Source organism: Mytilus trossulus, chromosome 13, assembly GCF_036588685.1.
Source record: "Mytilus trossulus isolate FHL-02 chromosome 13, PNRI_Mtr1.1.1.hap1, whole genome shotgun sequence".
Lineage (NCBI taxonomy): Eukaryota > Metazoa > Mollusca > Bivalvia > Mytilida > Mytilidae > Mytilus > Mytilus trossulus.
In genome coordinates this window covers 18,844,700-18,859,286 of record NC_086385.1, presented here as the reverse complement: position 1 = coordinate 18,859,286, position 14,587 = coordinate 18,844,700, and the positions used below count along the sequence as shown (strand labels likewise).

Genomic DNA, 14,587 nt, shown 5'->3' with positions numbered 1-14,587 from the left:
GAAATTTCAAATGAGAAAAATTTAACCCAATTTTTTCAATCACATCCCCCTTTCCCTTATTCCAAAACTAATCTCAATTAAAATTTCTAATGGAGTTTGCAACAATAACTACTAATTTAAATACATCATAAAATATTAAGATGTAAAAAAACTGCTTGTTATCACTGAATGGTAAAGATTATTTTAATTTATCAGCTGGTAGTAAAAAGTGAATATACATTGTATATTCTTTGTTATATACATTGTATATTGTATATAACAAAGATTTAAGTTGATTCTGGACAAAAAAAGATAACTCCCATTAAAAAAAAATCTTGCTATTGCACAATATTGTGCAATTAGACATTTCTTGCTTACTATTCTGGACAAAGAAAGATAACTCTATTTAAAAAAAAATTTGCTATTTCACAATATTGTGCAACTAGATATTTCTTGCCATTGCGCAATACTGTGCAATTGAAAAGACTTGCTATTGCACAATACTTAATACAATAATTTTAGATCCTGATTTGAACCAACTTGAAAACTGGGCCCATAATCAAAAATCTAAGTACATGTTTGGATTCAGCATATCAAAGAACCCCAAGATTTCAATTTTTGTTAAAATCAAACTAAGTTTAATTTTGGACCCTTTGGACTTTAATGTAGACCAATTTGAAAATAGGACCAAAAATGAAGAATCTACATACACAGCTAATTTGGCATATCAAAGAACCCCATTTATTCAATTTTTGATGAAATCAAACAAAGTTTAATTTTGGACCCCGATTTGGACCAACTTGAAAACTGGGCCAATAATCAAGAATCTAAGTACATTTTTAGATTTAGCATATCAAAGAACCCAACCAATTCTTTTTTTGTCAAAATCAAACTAAGTTTAATTTTGGACCCTTTGGACCTTAATGTAGAACAATTGGAAAACGGGACCAAAAGTTAAGAAACTACATACACAGTTAGATTCGGCATATCAAAGAACCCCAATTATTCAATTTTGATGAAATCAAACAAAGTTTAATTTTGGACCCTTGGGGCCCCTTATTCCTAAACTGTTAGGACCAAAACTCCCAAAATCAATACCAACCTTCCTTTTATGGTCATAACCCTTGTGTTTAAATTTCATAGATTTCTATTTACTTATACTAACGTTATGGTGCGAAAACCAAGAAAAATGCTTATTTGGGTCCCTTTTTGGCCCCTAATTCCTAAACTGTGGGGACCTAAACTCCCAAAATCAATACCAACCTTCCTTTTGTGGTCATAAACATTGTGTTTAAATTTCATTGATTTCTATTTTCTTAAACTAAAGTTATTGTGTGAAAACCAAGAATAATGCTTATTTGGGCCCTTTTTTGGCCCCTAATTCCTAAACTGTTGATACCGAAACTCCCATAATCAATCCCAACCTTTCTTTTGTAGTCATAAACCTTGTGTCAAAATTTCATAGATTTCTATTAACTTAAACTAAAGTTATAGTGTGAAAACCAAGAAAATGCTTATTTGGGCCCTTTTTGGCCCCTTATTCCTAAAATGTTGGGACCAAAACTCCCAAAATCAATACCAACCTTCCTTTTGAGGTCATAAACCTTGTGTTAAAATTTCATAGATTTCTATGCACTTTTACTAAAGTGAGAGGGCGAAAACTAAATGTATTCGGACGACGACAACGCCAACGTGATAGCAATATACGACGAAAAAAAATTTCAAATTTTGCGGTCGTATAAAAAGCTATTGTATTTAAAAAAGGCTAATGTTTTTTTTTAAGGAACATATATGCCTTTGCTTTTAGATTGGTACTTGTGGTCTTTGTTTTTTTAGTTTTCTTCAGTTTTTGATCTTTGTTTCAATCTGATAATTCCTTTCAAACTGATTTTTACAGTTTGATGTTATGATGTCCTATTCCATCAGTTTCCACAGTCAGGGGAAGGGTTGAGCATGCTATATTTGCCTATCCCAAGTTTTGCAATTACAAGCATGTTTAATCCCACCACAGTCAGTTATTACACTTACAGAGCATTTACAAATACTTCAAGAATGATTTAATGTGCCAAAAAGAAGAACAACAAAAAACAAATACGAAATTAATGTTATCTTAAACTGGAAATTGAATTACTTTGTGGAAATCTTACATCATTTAGTGGACAAAATCTAGTATTGATAGATATTTCTAATGAATAATACATAAATGCTGTAATTGTCAATTCATGCTCATTCGGACAACTACCAAAATTTCTTTGAGGGTCAATGAAAATGCTTATTCGTGTGTGATCTCATGTGAATTAGAAGGCTGAAATTTAGGATTTACACTTTATTTTTACAAGATCAAATACCAAATAAAGATTATTTAGGTTTTCGTCAATACATGAGATTTTTCTTTGTTTTCCAGTAAATCATGAGGTTCTGTGAGTCTCCATGTCTGTATTAACTCATTATATTAAAGTCCTTACAAAGCTTAGGGGGAGGGTTGGGATCCTGCTAACATGTTTAACCCCGCCACATTATCTATGTATGTGTCTGTCCCAAGTCAGGAGCCTGTAATTTAGTGGTTGTCGTTTTGTTTATGTGTTACATATTTTTTTTCATTCATTTTTTTATATAAATAAGGCCGTTAGTTTTCTCGTTTGAATTGTTTTACATTGTCTTACTGGGGCCTTTTATAGCTGACTATAAGGTATGGGCTTTGATCATTGTTGAATATATAGTTGTTAATGTCTGTGTCATTTGTGGTCTCTTGTGGACAGTTGTCTCATTGGCAATCATACCACATCTTCTTTTTTATATTGCTTTAAACAATAGGCAAAGTCCCATTATGTAAATTAAGTATTTTGCACAGAAACAACAAACATGTCTGTACTTACAGTGACACTGAATTTATCATCTGATGGTTCTGTTAACATAAAATAACGTACAAATTTTATCAATTCTCTGGCATTCTCAGATGGACCTGCTAATGCTTGTCCTGAAAACAAAAACAAAATGGAGAAATAAAAAACTGAAACATTTCCATGGCATTCTCAGATGGCATAGCCAAATACATGTGCTGAAAACAAAACTGAGGGAGAAATTAGTAACAGAAACATTTCCATGGCATTCTCAGATGACATAGCCAAATACATGTGCTGAAAACAAAACTGAGGGAGAAATTACATATTGTAGTAACAGAAACATTTCCATGGCATATCCAAATACATGTGCTGAACATAATAATACAAAAATAATAATTTCTTTAGAAATGAGTGACTGTAGTTTTAATGACCAGTATACATGCATATGAATGCTAGGATATCAATGAGGAAGAAAAAATGAAATTTTCATCCAATCTACCCGACATCTTCTTTTTTAAACTGCCGGTTGGTTCAGACAAAGACCTCTATCTTGCTGGAGTTGAAATAGCAGAAATGAGTTTCGATAACTTATGAATTGAACATAAAACTACTGAGCAAAGTTCTCAAATTATAGCTATTTGTTTGCTTCCATTTATTGACAGACAAGAAAGTCTAGAGAATACAAATACAAGCAATTCTGGGTTATAATCCTAATTTGGGAAATTTCACAAGATAAGTAAATAAAATTATAATATAGACAATATTTTACATCAATTACCTCATGGTAAGAGTTTTTTCTGGTCAACATGTTCGCCAACAAGATAAAACAATAGCTAGTATAAGTTTATACAGTAATACATAAAGGCAAGGTTTCCGCTGACGGTCGCCATTTTCCAATATTGCGAAAAAAATGTCAGTAATAATTTAGATATTTTAATCATTTTGCCACTTCAAAATCACCTTTAATTTACACGTCAACTGAGACTTCTTGATTTGGCTGTTATGAAGGTAGAACCAGTATTTAGAGGGACAGACTTAGAGAAGTATCACTGTTTATAACTTAGCAAGCCTGAATGCGTCTGCAAGGTATTACATGTCTCAACTTTATATACATGCAACACTGTCATGTGAATCCACATTAAGTATATACAATACTCTGTACTCTATTTAAACCTGTTTACCTTATTCTCTGTACTCTGTTAAAAACTGTCATGTGAATCCACATTAAGTATATACAATACTCTGTTAAAAACTGTCATGTGAATCCACATTAAGTATATACAATACTCTGTACTCTACACTGTCATGTGAATCCACATTAAGTATATACAGTAAAACCTGACTAAACCGAACCCTTGCGGGACATAAGATGTTGTTTGGTTTTGGCAGGTATTCGGTTTCATCAGGTTCACAATGCATAAAATGTGATATGATTGGTCTTCAGAACAAGTTTGGATTAGACAGGTTTCTGGTTTATTCAGGGTTCGGTTTAATCAGGTTTCACTGTACAACACTCTGTACTCTATTAAAACCTGTTTACCTGATTCTCTGTACTCTGTTTAACATTGTCATGTGAATCCACATTAAGTATATACAATACTCTGTAGTCTACACTGTCATGTGAATCCACATTAAGTATATACAATACTCTGTACTCTATTTAAATTTGTTTACCTGATTCTCTGTACTCTATTTAAACCTGTTTACCTGATTCTCTGTGCTCTATTTAAACCTGTTTACCTGATTCTCTGTGTTCTATTTAAACCTGTTTACCTGATTCTCTGTGCTCTATTTAAAACTGTTTACCTGATTCTCTGTACTCTATTTAAACCTGTTTACCTGATTCTCTGTGCTCTATTTAAACCTGCTCACCTGATTCTCTGTGCTCTATTTAAACCTGTTTACCTGATTCTCTGTACTCTATTTAAACCTGTTTACCTGATTCTCTGTGCTCTATTTAAACCTGTTTACCTGATTCTCTGTACTCTATTTAAAACTGTTTACCTGATTCTCTGTACTCTATTTAAACCTGTTTACCTAATTCTCTGTGCTCTATTTAAACCTGTTTACCTGATTCTCTGATTTCTGTTGCATTGGCTTCTACCAACATTTCAAACAATCTTCGTTTGAGGTATATGGCAGGCCTGATCAATTCATTGTCTTCTGCTATTTTGTCTATCCATGTAAACACCTGGATTCTTTCCTGCAGTAATAAACAAAAACTTTATAGCTACTGATTTGTCTTTACTTTGAGAGCCTGTATTGACCACCTGACAATATTATGCAATGCAGTGAGAATATTGCAGACAATTTCCAGAAAACGACCCCAAAAAATGTATGACTGATTTGTAGTACATATAGAGCTGACAATTTTAGCTTTGAATAGTTTCTATCAATCTACTTTAATTTATGCAAAAAAGAATACAATGGTTTAAAATTATCATTAAATAACTCTTATAATGAGTAAACTGACAACTTCAGTCATCTTGTTTAAATTGAAGATTGTCTCACTAATCAATTTTGCTGAAACAGTTTCCATCTGTCTACTATAGTTTTTGCAAAAAACACACACAAAAAATAGGTAAAAAATATCTTTTCCTTCAAGAAGTCAACTGACGATTCTACCTTGTCAACCTATTTGTAGATCCTGCTTACCTTTTTTGGCAATATAAATGGTATATTTTTTTCTGATAGATTTGTAACATTTACAAGGTATTAAACATTACTTGCATTCTATCTCTATGTTATACTTCAAGCCTTGTTAGCCATGTTGGATGGCAGAATGGATCATAAAACTCATTTTGCCTTATAGTTTCCTTTTCATACATACAATGGGACCATGACAATTGCATTAGACAACATAACCTATATTGAAAAGGTTAATTGATATATCAGACAGTTTTTTTATTGGTGGGCAAAGTCAGGATAGCCTGGAGAATACCACAGACCTTCTGCAGGAAAACTTGCAATGCTAGTGTATATTAAGATCACAGTCAAAAGCACCTTGCTATAAGCTTATGACCACCCCATATGGAATACATATATTAATGCTTCTATATACCAATTATCATTGAATATCCATTAAATGAACCTAGTTTTTACACTAGTAATTTTGGGGCCCTTTATAGCTTGTTGTTCGGTGTGAGCCAAGGCTCCGTGTTAAAGGCCGTACTTTAACCTATAATGGTTTACTTTTTAAATTGTTATTTGGATGGAGAGTTGTCTCATTGGCACTCACACCACATCTTCCTATATCTAATTACAAACTTTAAAATGTAAATTGACAGTATACCAAAGAGTAAAATTAATAAAACATTGGACAATGAATGAGGGGTCAAATAATTGATATTATTGCCTAAACACTATCAGTTCTTAAAAGAACATTATCACAAACTTCATCAATATTGCTAATGTTCTTTTAAAGCTGGAAATAACATAACCTTAAGTCTTACTTCTAGAAACTGGCAGCATCAAGGCTATGGAAAACAAAAGGCTGGAATTACACAGTGACAATAGAACTTAGTGTCACTGAAATCCAGTCAAGGCTGGAATTACACAGTGACAATAGAACTTAGTGTCGCTGAAATCCAGTCAAGGTTCAGATGCTACCTTTTGTAGACATGGCAATATCCCATGTTTTGTTTTGGGAATCCATAATTATCATATATTGATTCATACAATAAGATAGAAGCAAACAAAAGAAAGTCATTTGATTATTGATATTCTCAGAACAATAATCCATAAACAGGTTATAGAAGAAAAATAGAAAAACACAACAATGCTTACTTATTGTCTGTATAATCCTTACCTTCCATGCATCAGTGTTAGATCCTTCCACACCTTTTGTCATTATCATCAGGAGGATAACAATAACATTCTGACATACTTCTTCCTGTCTTTCTCCGCTGTCCTTCAGGTAAGATTGTATACCTAATTTATCCAGTGCCTGCTGTAGATCTTCATTCTCTAAGCTCCCAGAACTTCTACGGGAATCACTAATAGAGCTTATTGAGGCATTCATGTCTACGGGACCATTTATTGAAAAACCTGAAATTCTACTGTCACGGTCCTGTGAGCGACGACTTGAACTCAAATCCTCTAAACTTGCTGTTGAACTTCGACTCATAGATCTAAGTCGAAGATCTTCTGAACTGCTATTAAAATCCTCAATGTGATTAAGAAACATAGGTGTCCCTGGAGTCTTGGGTGAAGGTAAAGAAACATTATCACAGGCTAAAAATAAATTCAAGTTATCTGGGTGTTTTCCTGGCTTATGATTATCACATGCAGTAGCAACATCACATTGAGAATTGTCAACATCATCACTTTCTACAGTACTGTTAACAACAGTAGAATCTGAGGTCATTTCACTTTTAGTCACCTCAGAAATGGGATTTGATGAAAGTTGATGATGACTATTATTTACAGGAAGGTCATCATCAAATGTCGGGAAGATAAACAGTTTGACTAGAGATTCTTGCCAAACCAGTTGTTTGGCAAAACTTTTGGCAGCATTGGGTCTAGAAACCAACAGAGAAATTATCTGAAAATATCAAATTCAAATGTACAGTCTCTTTATATGTGTACCTATAAGAACTGATAATTATTACTTCTGATGTTAAATGTCACTAAAAATATTTTTTTCTCATGTCTAAAATGTTTAATAGGTGTGTAAAGTACACAGGTTTTTAACCTGGCAGCAATTTCTGAAAAGGAGGGTGCATAATGTGTATGGTATCACTGTTCTTTTAGAATTTTTTTAGGCCAAATTCCAACCAAGAAACAGTGGCAGATCCAGGGGGTTCTGGGGGTTGGAACACCCCCGACCCTTTTTTAGCCGATCAATGCATTTGAATGGGAGCATAGTTAGTACCCCCCTTTACACTGGGTTGGGACCCCCCTTTTTTAAAATGGCTGGATCCGCCCCTAAGAAAGCAGGATGAACAAATTTTGAAGCATTAACTTGATTGTTGTTGTGTTTTATATCTGTCCTTCTTGTATCTGATTTGTAATGTTATATGCAAATAAAAGTAGCTGTTCTTTGCTTTTTCATGTGTGTTTAGTTACTGCCTGGAAATGATAATGTCAAAACTAGAGACTCAGAAGTGTGGCAATCAAGCGTTTCTCAAGTTTATAATTTACTTTGTATATAGAAGATGCTTTATTTCCATCAAATGGGATCACAAGGAGCATACTATATTATCATTATAATATCATTTTTACATACATAATAAACAATACAGTATACATAGTTACAAACACAAATAAGAAACAAGTTTTCACAATTTGTTACATCTTGTGATCAATTTTATTTGGCAATCGCCAATGGCAGTCAGCAGGGTTAAAGAACATCAGTTGATCGACCTGTTAGTCAAATGCGTTTTGTTGAAATATACTTTTTCACTTTTTTGGTCTTTTGGAAAATGTTGTTTGTGCTGTTTTTAGACCCTTCTACAAAAGGAATTTGTTTTACATGCACACGTATAAAAATTGCCGTTTTTATCCAACACAATCATAGGTTTGAACGTAGTTTTCAATTTAGACTCGTTTATATTTTTTCGTTTAGGCTTGTATCATATTTTCCCTCCGGTTTATATGATCCGTTCACCCTATTCGATCCCTAACATCACTGAAGAGACATTTATTGTCAAAATCCAGATCTGGTGTACTAAAAAATATTGACACCTTATTTTTGTGGCATAACATTGTGACCACAAGTAAAAAAAATCAAAGAAAAAAAAATCTGTTTAGTATTAAATTTATATTAAGATCCATTTTGTTACATCTTGTGATCAATTTTATTTGGCAATCGCCAATGGCAGTCAGCAGGGTTAAAGAACATCAGTTGTTCCACCTGTTAGTCAAATGCGTTTTGTTTAAATATACTTTTTCACTTTTTTGGTCTTTTGGAAAATGTTGTTTGTGCTGTTTTTAGACCCTTCTACAACGATTATATATATATATAGGATGATTCATTTGTCATCGTGCAATTACCGAAGAAGGATATCTGTTATCCGAAATATCTAACATATTGTTCGTTTTATTATGTTTTTGGTGATGTTGTATTCTTTTAGACTTGTTATATATTATATTATGTATTGTACTGCATCATGTTTATATGATCCATCGCCCTGTAAGATTTATCGTTGACTATTTATTCAGTCATTTTATATATAGGAGTATATATAAAACCGTCTTCTCAGGCACACCTCTAGAAAGTAACAAAAAAGAATTCTGTGAGTAGGCTAAATATATCTAGCTGATCTGCAGAAGGCATCAAGGGACTGTATATATGTGATCCAGATTTTTTCTGCATGCTATGCACAAGAAGAAAGTTTTTTCTCAATTTGAAAGGACAAAAAAGGAGTATGTATGAGTGTGATTTATAAACACCAAAAGATAGAGTGTTCCTTTAATTTACATTAATAAGGCCGTTAGTTTGCTCGTTTGAATTGTTTTACATTGTCTTATCGGGGCCTTTTATAGCTGACTATGTGGTATAGGCTTTGCTCATTGTTGAAGGCTGTACAGTGACCTATACATGCTATAGTTGTTAATGTTTGTTTCATTTTGGTCTTTTGTGGATAGTTGTCTCATTGGCAATCATACCACATCTTCTTTTTTATATTTATACATACCAAAAGACAGACCATGAAACAACACACAAGGGCCATCATTTTTTACAGAGAAGACTTTAGTGATAAACAACTTGATTTAATAATACTTGCTGGATATCATAAATATTTCATGCACATTCAGAAACATATTGGTCAGATTTTTTCTCAAGATAACAAAAACCTGGTTGATCATCTTAAAGGTGTAGTAGAGAGGTTGTCTATATGTCTACAAGAACTAACTGATATTTTGTCCTATATAAATGAGCAATATGGTTCTGTTTACAAAATTCAGCAAATTTTAGAAATATTTAATTAAGATAACGAATTCTCAAATTTTAACTTATTAATTAATAATTCTTTTAAGTTGCTGGAGTCTTAACTTTTTATAGTTGATTTGATGTATGCTTTATACAGATTTCGGTATATTTTTAACTTTGTAATTTCGTGTGTGTACGAACCTGTGTATTTTTGTTTTAACATGTAAAGCACTTAGAGTAATTGTATTTTTATATAATGCGCTATAAAAATGCCTTGTAATAATAATAATAATAATAATAATAATTTAAATACCAACCTGTTTTGTAGCTTCCAGTTTAATATCAGATCCACAAGTATGTATTAACTGTAGTATTGCTAAAACGGAGTTGTAGTTCTGTGAAGTATCTACAAAATATAGGCAACATTTTATATTTAATTCTTTATTTTTACAAAAAGCTAAATCATCGTAACTTCTGTTATGACATATTGTCTATCATCTGTAAAACTGATATTCCATAACGGTCAACCAATGCTTGTTAACTTTGTCATGGTCAAACTTTATAACAAATATCAAATCAATATCTTATGAAATAAATGGAGAATGTGTCCATGGGACACAAACAATGCTCCTATTTGAACTTGATCTGCGTTTTTTGTAATAAGCGTTTTGCCTTAGTTTCACAAACTAAAGTAAGAAACTTTTGGATGTATGAACAAGAGTAACACTAAATACCCCTCCATTGATGTAGGGGCATAATTTTTTTTATTTTTTATGTTAATTTTTTAAGTCAGAACACCATAACTCAGCAACAAAATCATCCTAACCTACAAAGTTAGAACTTGATGAAGTGCTTGTCATGGTAAATTATAATAATTTATATATCAAATATCAAATCCATGCTTTAAGCATGACAGAAAAGAGTGTGGGAAACTGTTTTCTCGTGTGAACTACAGACCAGAACAAAACTCAAACTTGATCTGTAACTGGCCATGATATGACTAAATACCAAATATCAATAACTTCAAGAATGAAGAAAAATTGTGGACAACTAATTCAAAGGACTGACGGATTAACAGACGGATAAAGTTCAAACCTATAGTCCCTTTCAGCTTTGCCAGTTCAGATAGTAGGGGACTAATAAAACAAGTCAGTGATGTATCAAAACACAGATGCAAAACAATATATTTGCTTCTATTCTTAGTGGGGGTATTAAAAAGCTTAATGTTTAATAAATAGCGTAAAACATACTCCCATTAAATAAATTATCAACTTTAACTAGAATGGTGACTTCAACTCAATATAACTTGAAATGCAACTTGAACTCTTACTTGAAGCATAACACAAACTGTAACTGTCAGCCAGACTCTAAAATATCCACCTTGTCCTCTAATCATACCTTGCCACACACTCTAAAGTATCCACCCTGTCCTCTTATCATACCTTGCCACACTCTAAAGTATCCACCCTGTCCTCTAATCATACCTTGCCACACTCTAAAGTATCCACCCTGTCCTCTAATCATACCTTGCCACACTCTAAAGTATCCACCTTGTCCTCTAATCATACCTTGCCACACACTCTAAAGTATCCACCCTGTCCTCTTATCATACCTTGCCACACTCTAAAGTATCCACCCTGTCCTCTAATCATACCTTGCCACACTCTAAAGTATCCACCCTGTCCTCTAATCATACCTTGCCACACTCTAAAGTATCCACCCTGTCCTCTAATCATACCTTGCCACACTCTAAAGTATCCACCCTGTCCTCTAATCATACCTTGCCACACTCTAAAGTATCCACCTTGTCCTCTAATCATACCTTGCCACACACTCTAAAGTATCCACCCTGTCCTCTTATCATACCTTGCCACACTCTAAAGTATCCACCCTGTCCTCTAATCATACCTTGCCACACTCTAAAGTATCCACCCTGTCCTCTAATCATACCTTGCCACACTCTAAAGTATCCACCCTGTCCTCTAATCATACATTGCCACACTCTAAAGTATCCACCCTGTCCTCTAATCATACTTGCCACACTCTAAAGTATCCACCCTGTCCTCTAATCATACCTTGCCACACTCTAAAGTATCCACCCTGTCCTCTAATCATACTTGCCACACTCAAAAGTATCCACCCTGTCCTCTAATCATACCTTGCCACACTCTAAAGTATCCACCCTGTCCTCTAATCATACTTGACACACTCTAAAGTATCCACCCTGTCTTCTAATCATACCTTGCCACACTCTAAAGTATCCACCCTGTCCTCTAATCATACTTGCCACACTCAAAAGTATCCACCCTGTCCTCTAATCATACCTTGCCACACTCTAAAGTATCCACCCTGTCCTCTAATCATACATTGCCACACTCTAAAGTATCCACCCTGTCCTCTAATCATACTTGCCACACTCTAAAGTATCCACCCTGTCCTCTAATCATACCTTGCCACACTCTAAAGTATCCACCCTGTCCTCTAATCATACTTGCCACACTCAAAAGTATCCACCCTGTCCTCTAATCATACCTTGCCACACTCTAAAGTATCCATCCTGTCCTCTAATCATACTTGACACACTCTAAAGTATCCACCCTGTCTTCTAATCATACCTTGCCACACTCTAAAGTATCCACCCTGTCCTCTAATCATACTTGCCACACTCAAAAGTATCCACCCTGTCCTCTAATCATACCTTACCACACTCTAAAGTATCCATCCTGTCCTCTAATCATACCTTGCCACACTCTAAAGTATCCACCCTGTCCTCTAATCATACCTTGCCACACTCTAAAGTATCCACCCTGTCCTCTAATCATACCTTGCCACACTCTAAAGTATCCACCCTGTCCTCTAATCATACTTGCCACACACTAAAGTATCCACCCTGTCCTCTAATCATACCTTACCACACTCTAAAGTATCCATCCTGTCCTCTAATCATACCTTGCCACACTCTAAAGTATCCACCCTGTCCTCTAATCATACCTTGCCACACTCTAAAGTATCCACCCTGTCCTCTAATCATACCTTGCCACACTCTAAAGTATCTACCCTGTCCTCTTTATCATACCTCGATTTCATATAACACACTCTAAAGTATCCACCCTGTCCTCTAATCATACCTGGATTTCATATAACACACTTTAAAGTATCCAACCTGTCCTCTAATCAGACCTCGACACACTCCAAAGTATCCACCCTGTCCTCTAATCAGACCTCGACACACTCAAGTATCCACCCCTTGCCTTCTTATCATACCTGGATTTCATATACCAACATCACAAGAATATTTAACACCTTTGAAAAGGGATATGTATATTTCAAGATAATTTTCCCAAAAGACCTCTTTTAAGATATGTTTCCATTGGAAAATAAGAGAATTTCTTATTAAAAATGTATGCTACATAACTCATTTTATTGTATATTCATAATCATTTTTACATCGTACAAAGAAATCTAAGAACTTTCAATAAATAAATGCTTATCAAAAACTACTAATTAACTTTGCCGTATTATTTTGAAAAATAGGCATAATTTGATAGGAACCCAAGGCTTTTCTCAAATTCTTATATTGTTTAACAATGATTTCCTCCACTTTTATAAAGCCATGTTAGTTTTCTGTCATCATATGTTGATATATTTATTGTTTAAATAGTAAATGTCTCAACTTACCATTAAAAGTTACTTGTTCTAAAAATCTTTTGATCATTGGCCCAGAGATATCAATGCCCTGCATCAATCCAACAATTCCTAAATGCCCACATTCGGCCAGCCGAAGACGGGTTTTACTTTTTTCATAAACTTTATCTGACTTGAGCAATAAATATAAAACCTGTAAAATAAAACAGATGAAATAAATATCAGTTATTACAAATAAATATTTTCTTCACGACCAGTTTTCACTTTGATCCTTAAAGGCGCCAGTATCAAATCTTAACAACTATACAATATTTCTACATATTTTCTTTTACCCAATGCTATTCAATACTAGACATTTGCTTCAACCTTGTCAAAAATGGTTCAATATCTTTAATTGTTTTTACATAGCTGGTAATGGTAACATTTTACCCTGTAGCTCAGTCCATATTGTAAACTTGGATATGTATGATAGCTCGTTTCGAAGCTGTGACATTTTCACATATGTCGTTAAATTTTTTTGGGTACGAGGTGAGATTACTTTTTCTGTAAATTAGTGTATCCCAAACATTCTTTTGTGATGTGGCTCCTTGTGGTAAAATATCCCCTTTTTAACACAATAAGTTCTTTGAAAATTTAATACTTTGAACACATTTATTAGCTCCATAGTTTTTACACATTTATTCTATGTTCCTCTACTTTCCTAATCACCACAAATGGTTAAGATCAGTTATTTGTAAAAAATAGAAACATGTCCAATATCACTAAACAGAGATTTTTTCTTTACACATGACTTTTGAGTTCCTCATTTCGGGTGCATAAGGGATGTTGTCCCAGTTGTCTGAGAAATATATCATTGTTTTCTTTATTTGAGAATTGAGTGTTGATGGAAGATCTTTAATCTTTTTTGTTGAATAAATTGCTAACTTTGGACCATTTAGAGGTTGATATCTATACCTGCTTCCTGTGCATGATAGATACATAGCCAATGGTAAGGAGCTAGGGAAGTACATTTTTGACATATAATGGTTTACTTCTACCTATTTTTTGTGGGGGGAAGGAGAGTGAAATATTGATTGATGTATACTCTACATCTCCTAAAATATGTACACTTGTAAACATTAAATTATGTACACATGTAAACATTAAAATATGTACACTTGTAATCATTAAAATATGTACACATGTAAACATTACAATATGTACACATGTAAACATTATATAAATAACACATAGCTGAGAGGGTGAT

At 33.7% G+C, this 14,587-nt stretch overlaps 1 protein-coding gene across 1 annotated transcript in view; it reads right to left on the bottom strand.

The window, feature by feature from the left end:
• The window catches only part of LOC134695187 (neurobeachin-like protein 1), a 136,666-nt gene that overhangs the window by 49,218 nt on the left and 72,861 nt on the right, over nucleotides 1-14,587 (bottom strand). The window contains exons 28-32 of the mRNA XM_063556397.1: nucleotides 13,375-13,534; nucleotides 10,014-10,102; nucleotides 6,631-7,365; nucleotides 4,893-5,025; nucleotides 2,856-2,956 (exon numbers count right to left, since the gene is read on the bottom strand). Coding sequence (XP_063412467.1) covers nucleotides 2,856-2,956; nucleotides 4,893-5,025; nucleotides 6,631-7,365; nucleotides 10,014-10,102; nucleotides 13,375-13,534 — 1,218 coding nt within the window. The remainder of the gene's footprint in view (nucleotides 1-2,855; nucleotides 2,957-4,892; nucleotides 5,026-6,630; nucleotides 7,366-10,013; nucleotides 10,103-13,374; nucleotides 13,535-14,587) is intronic.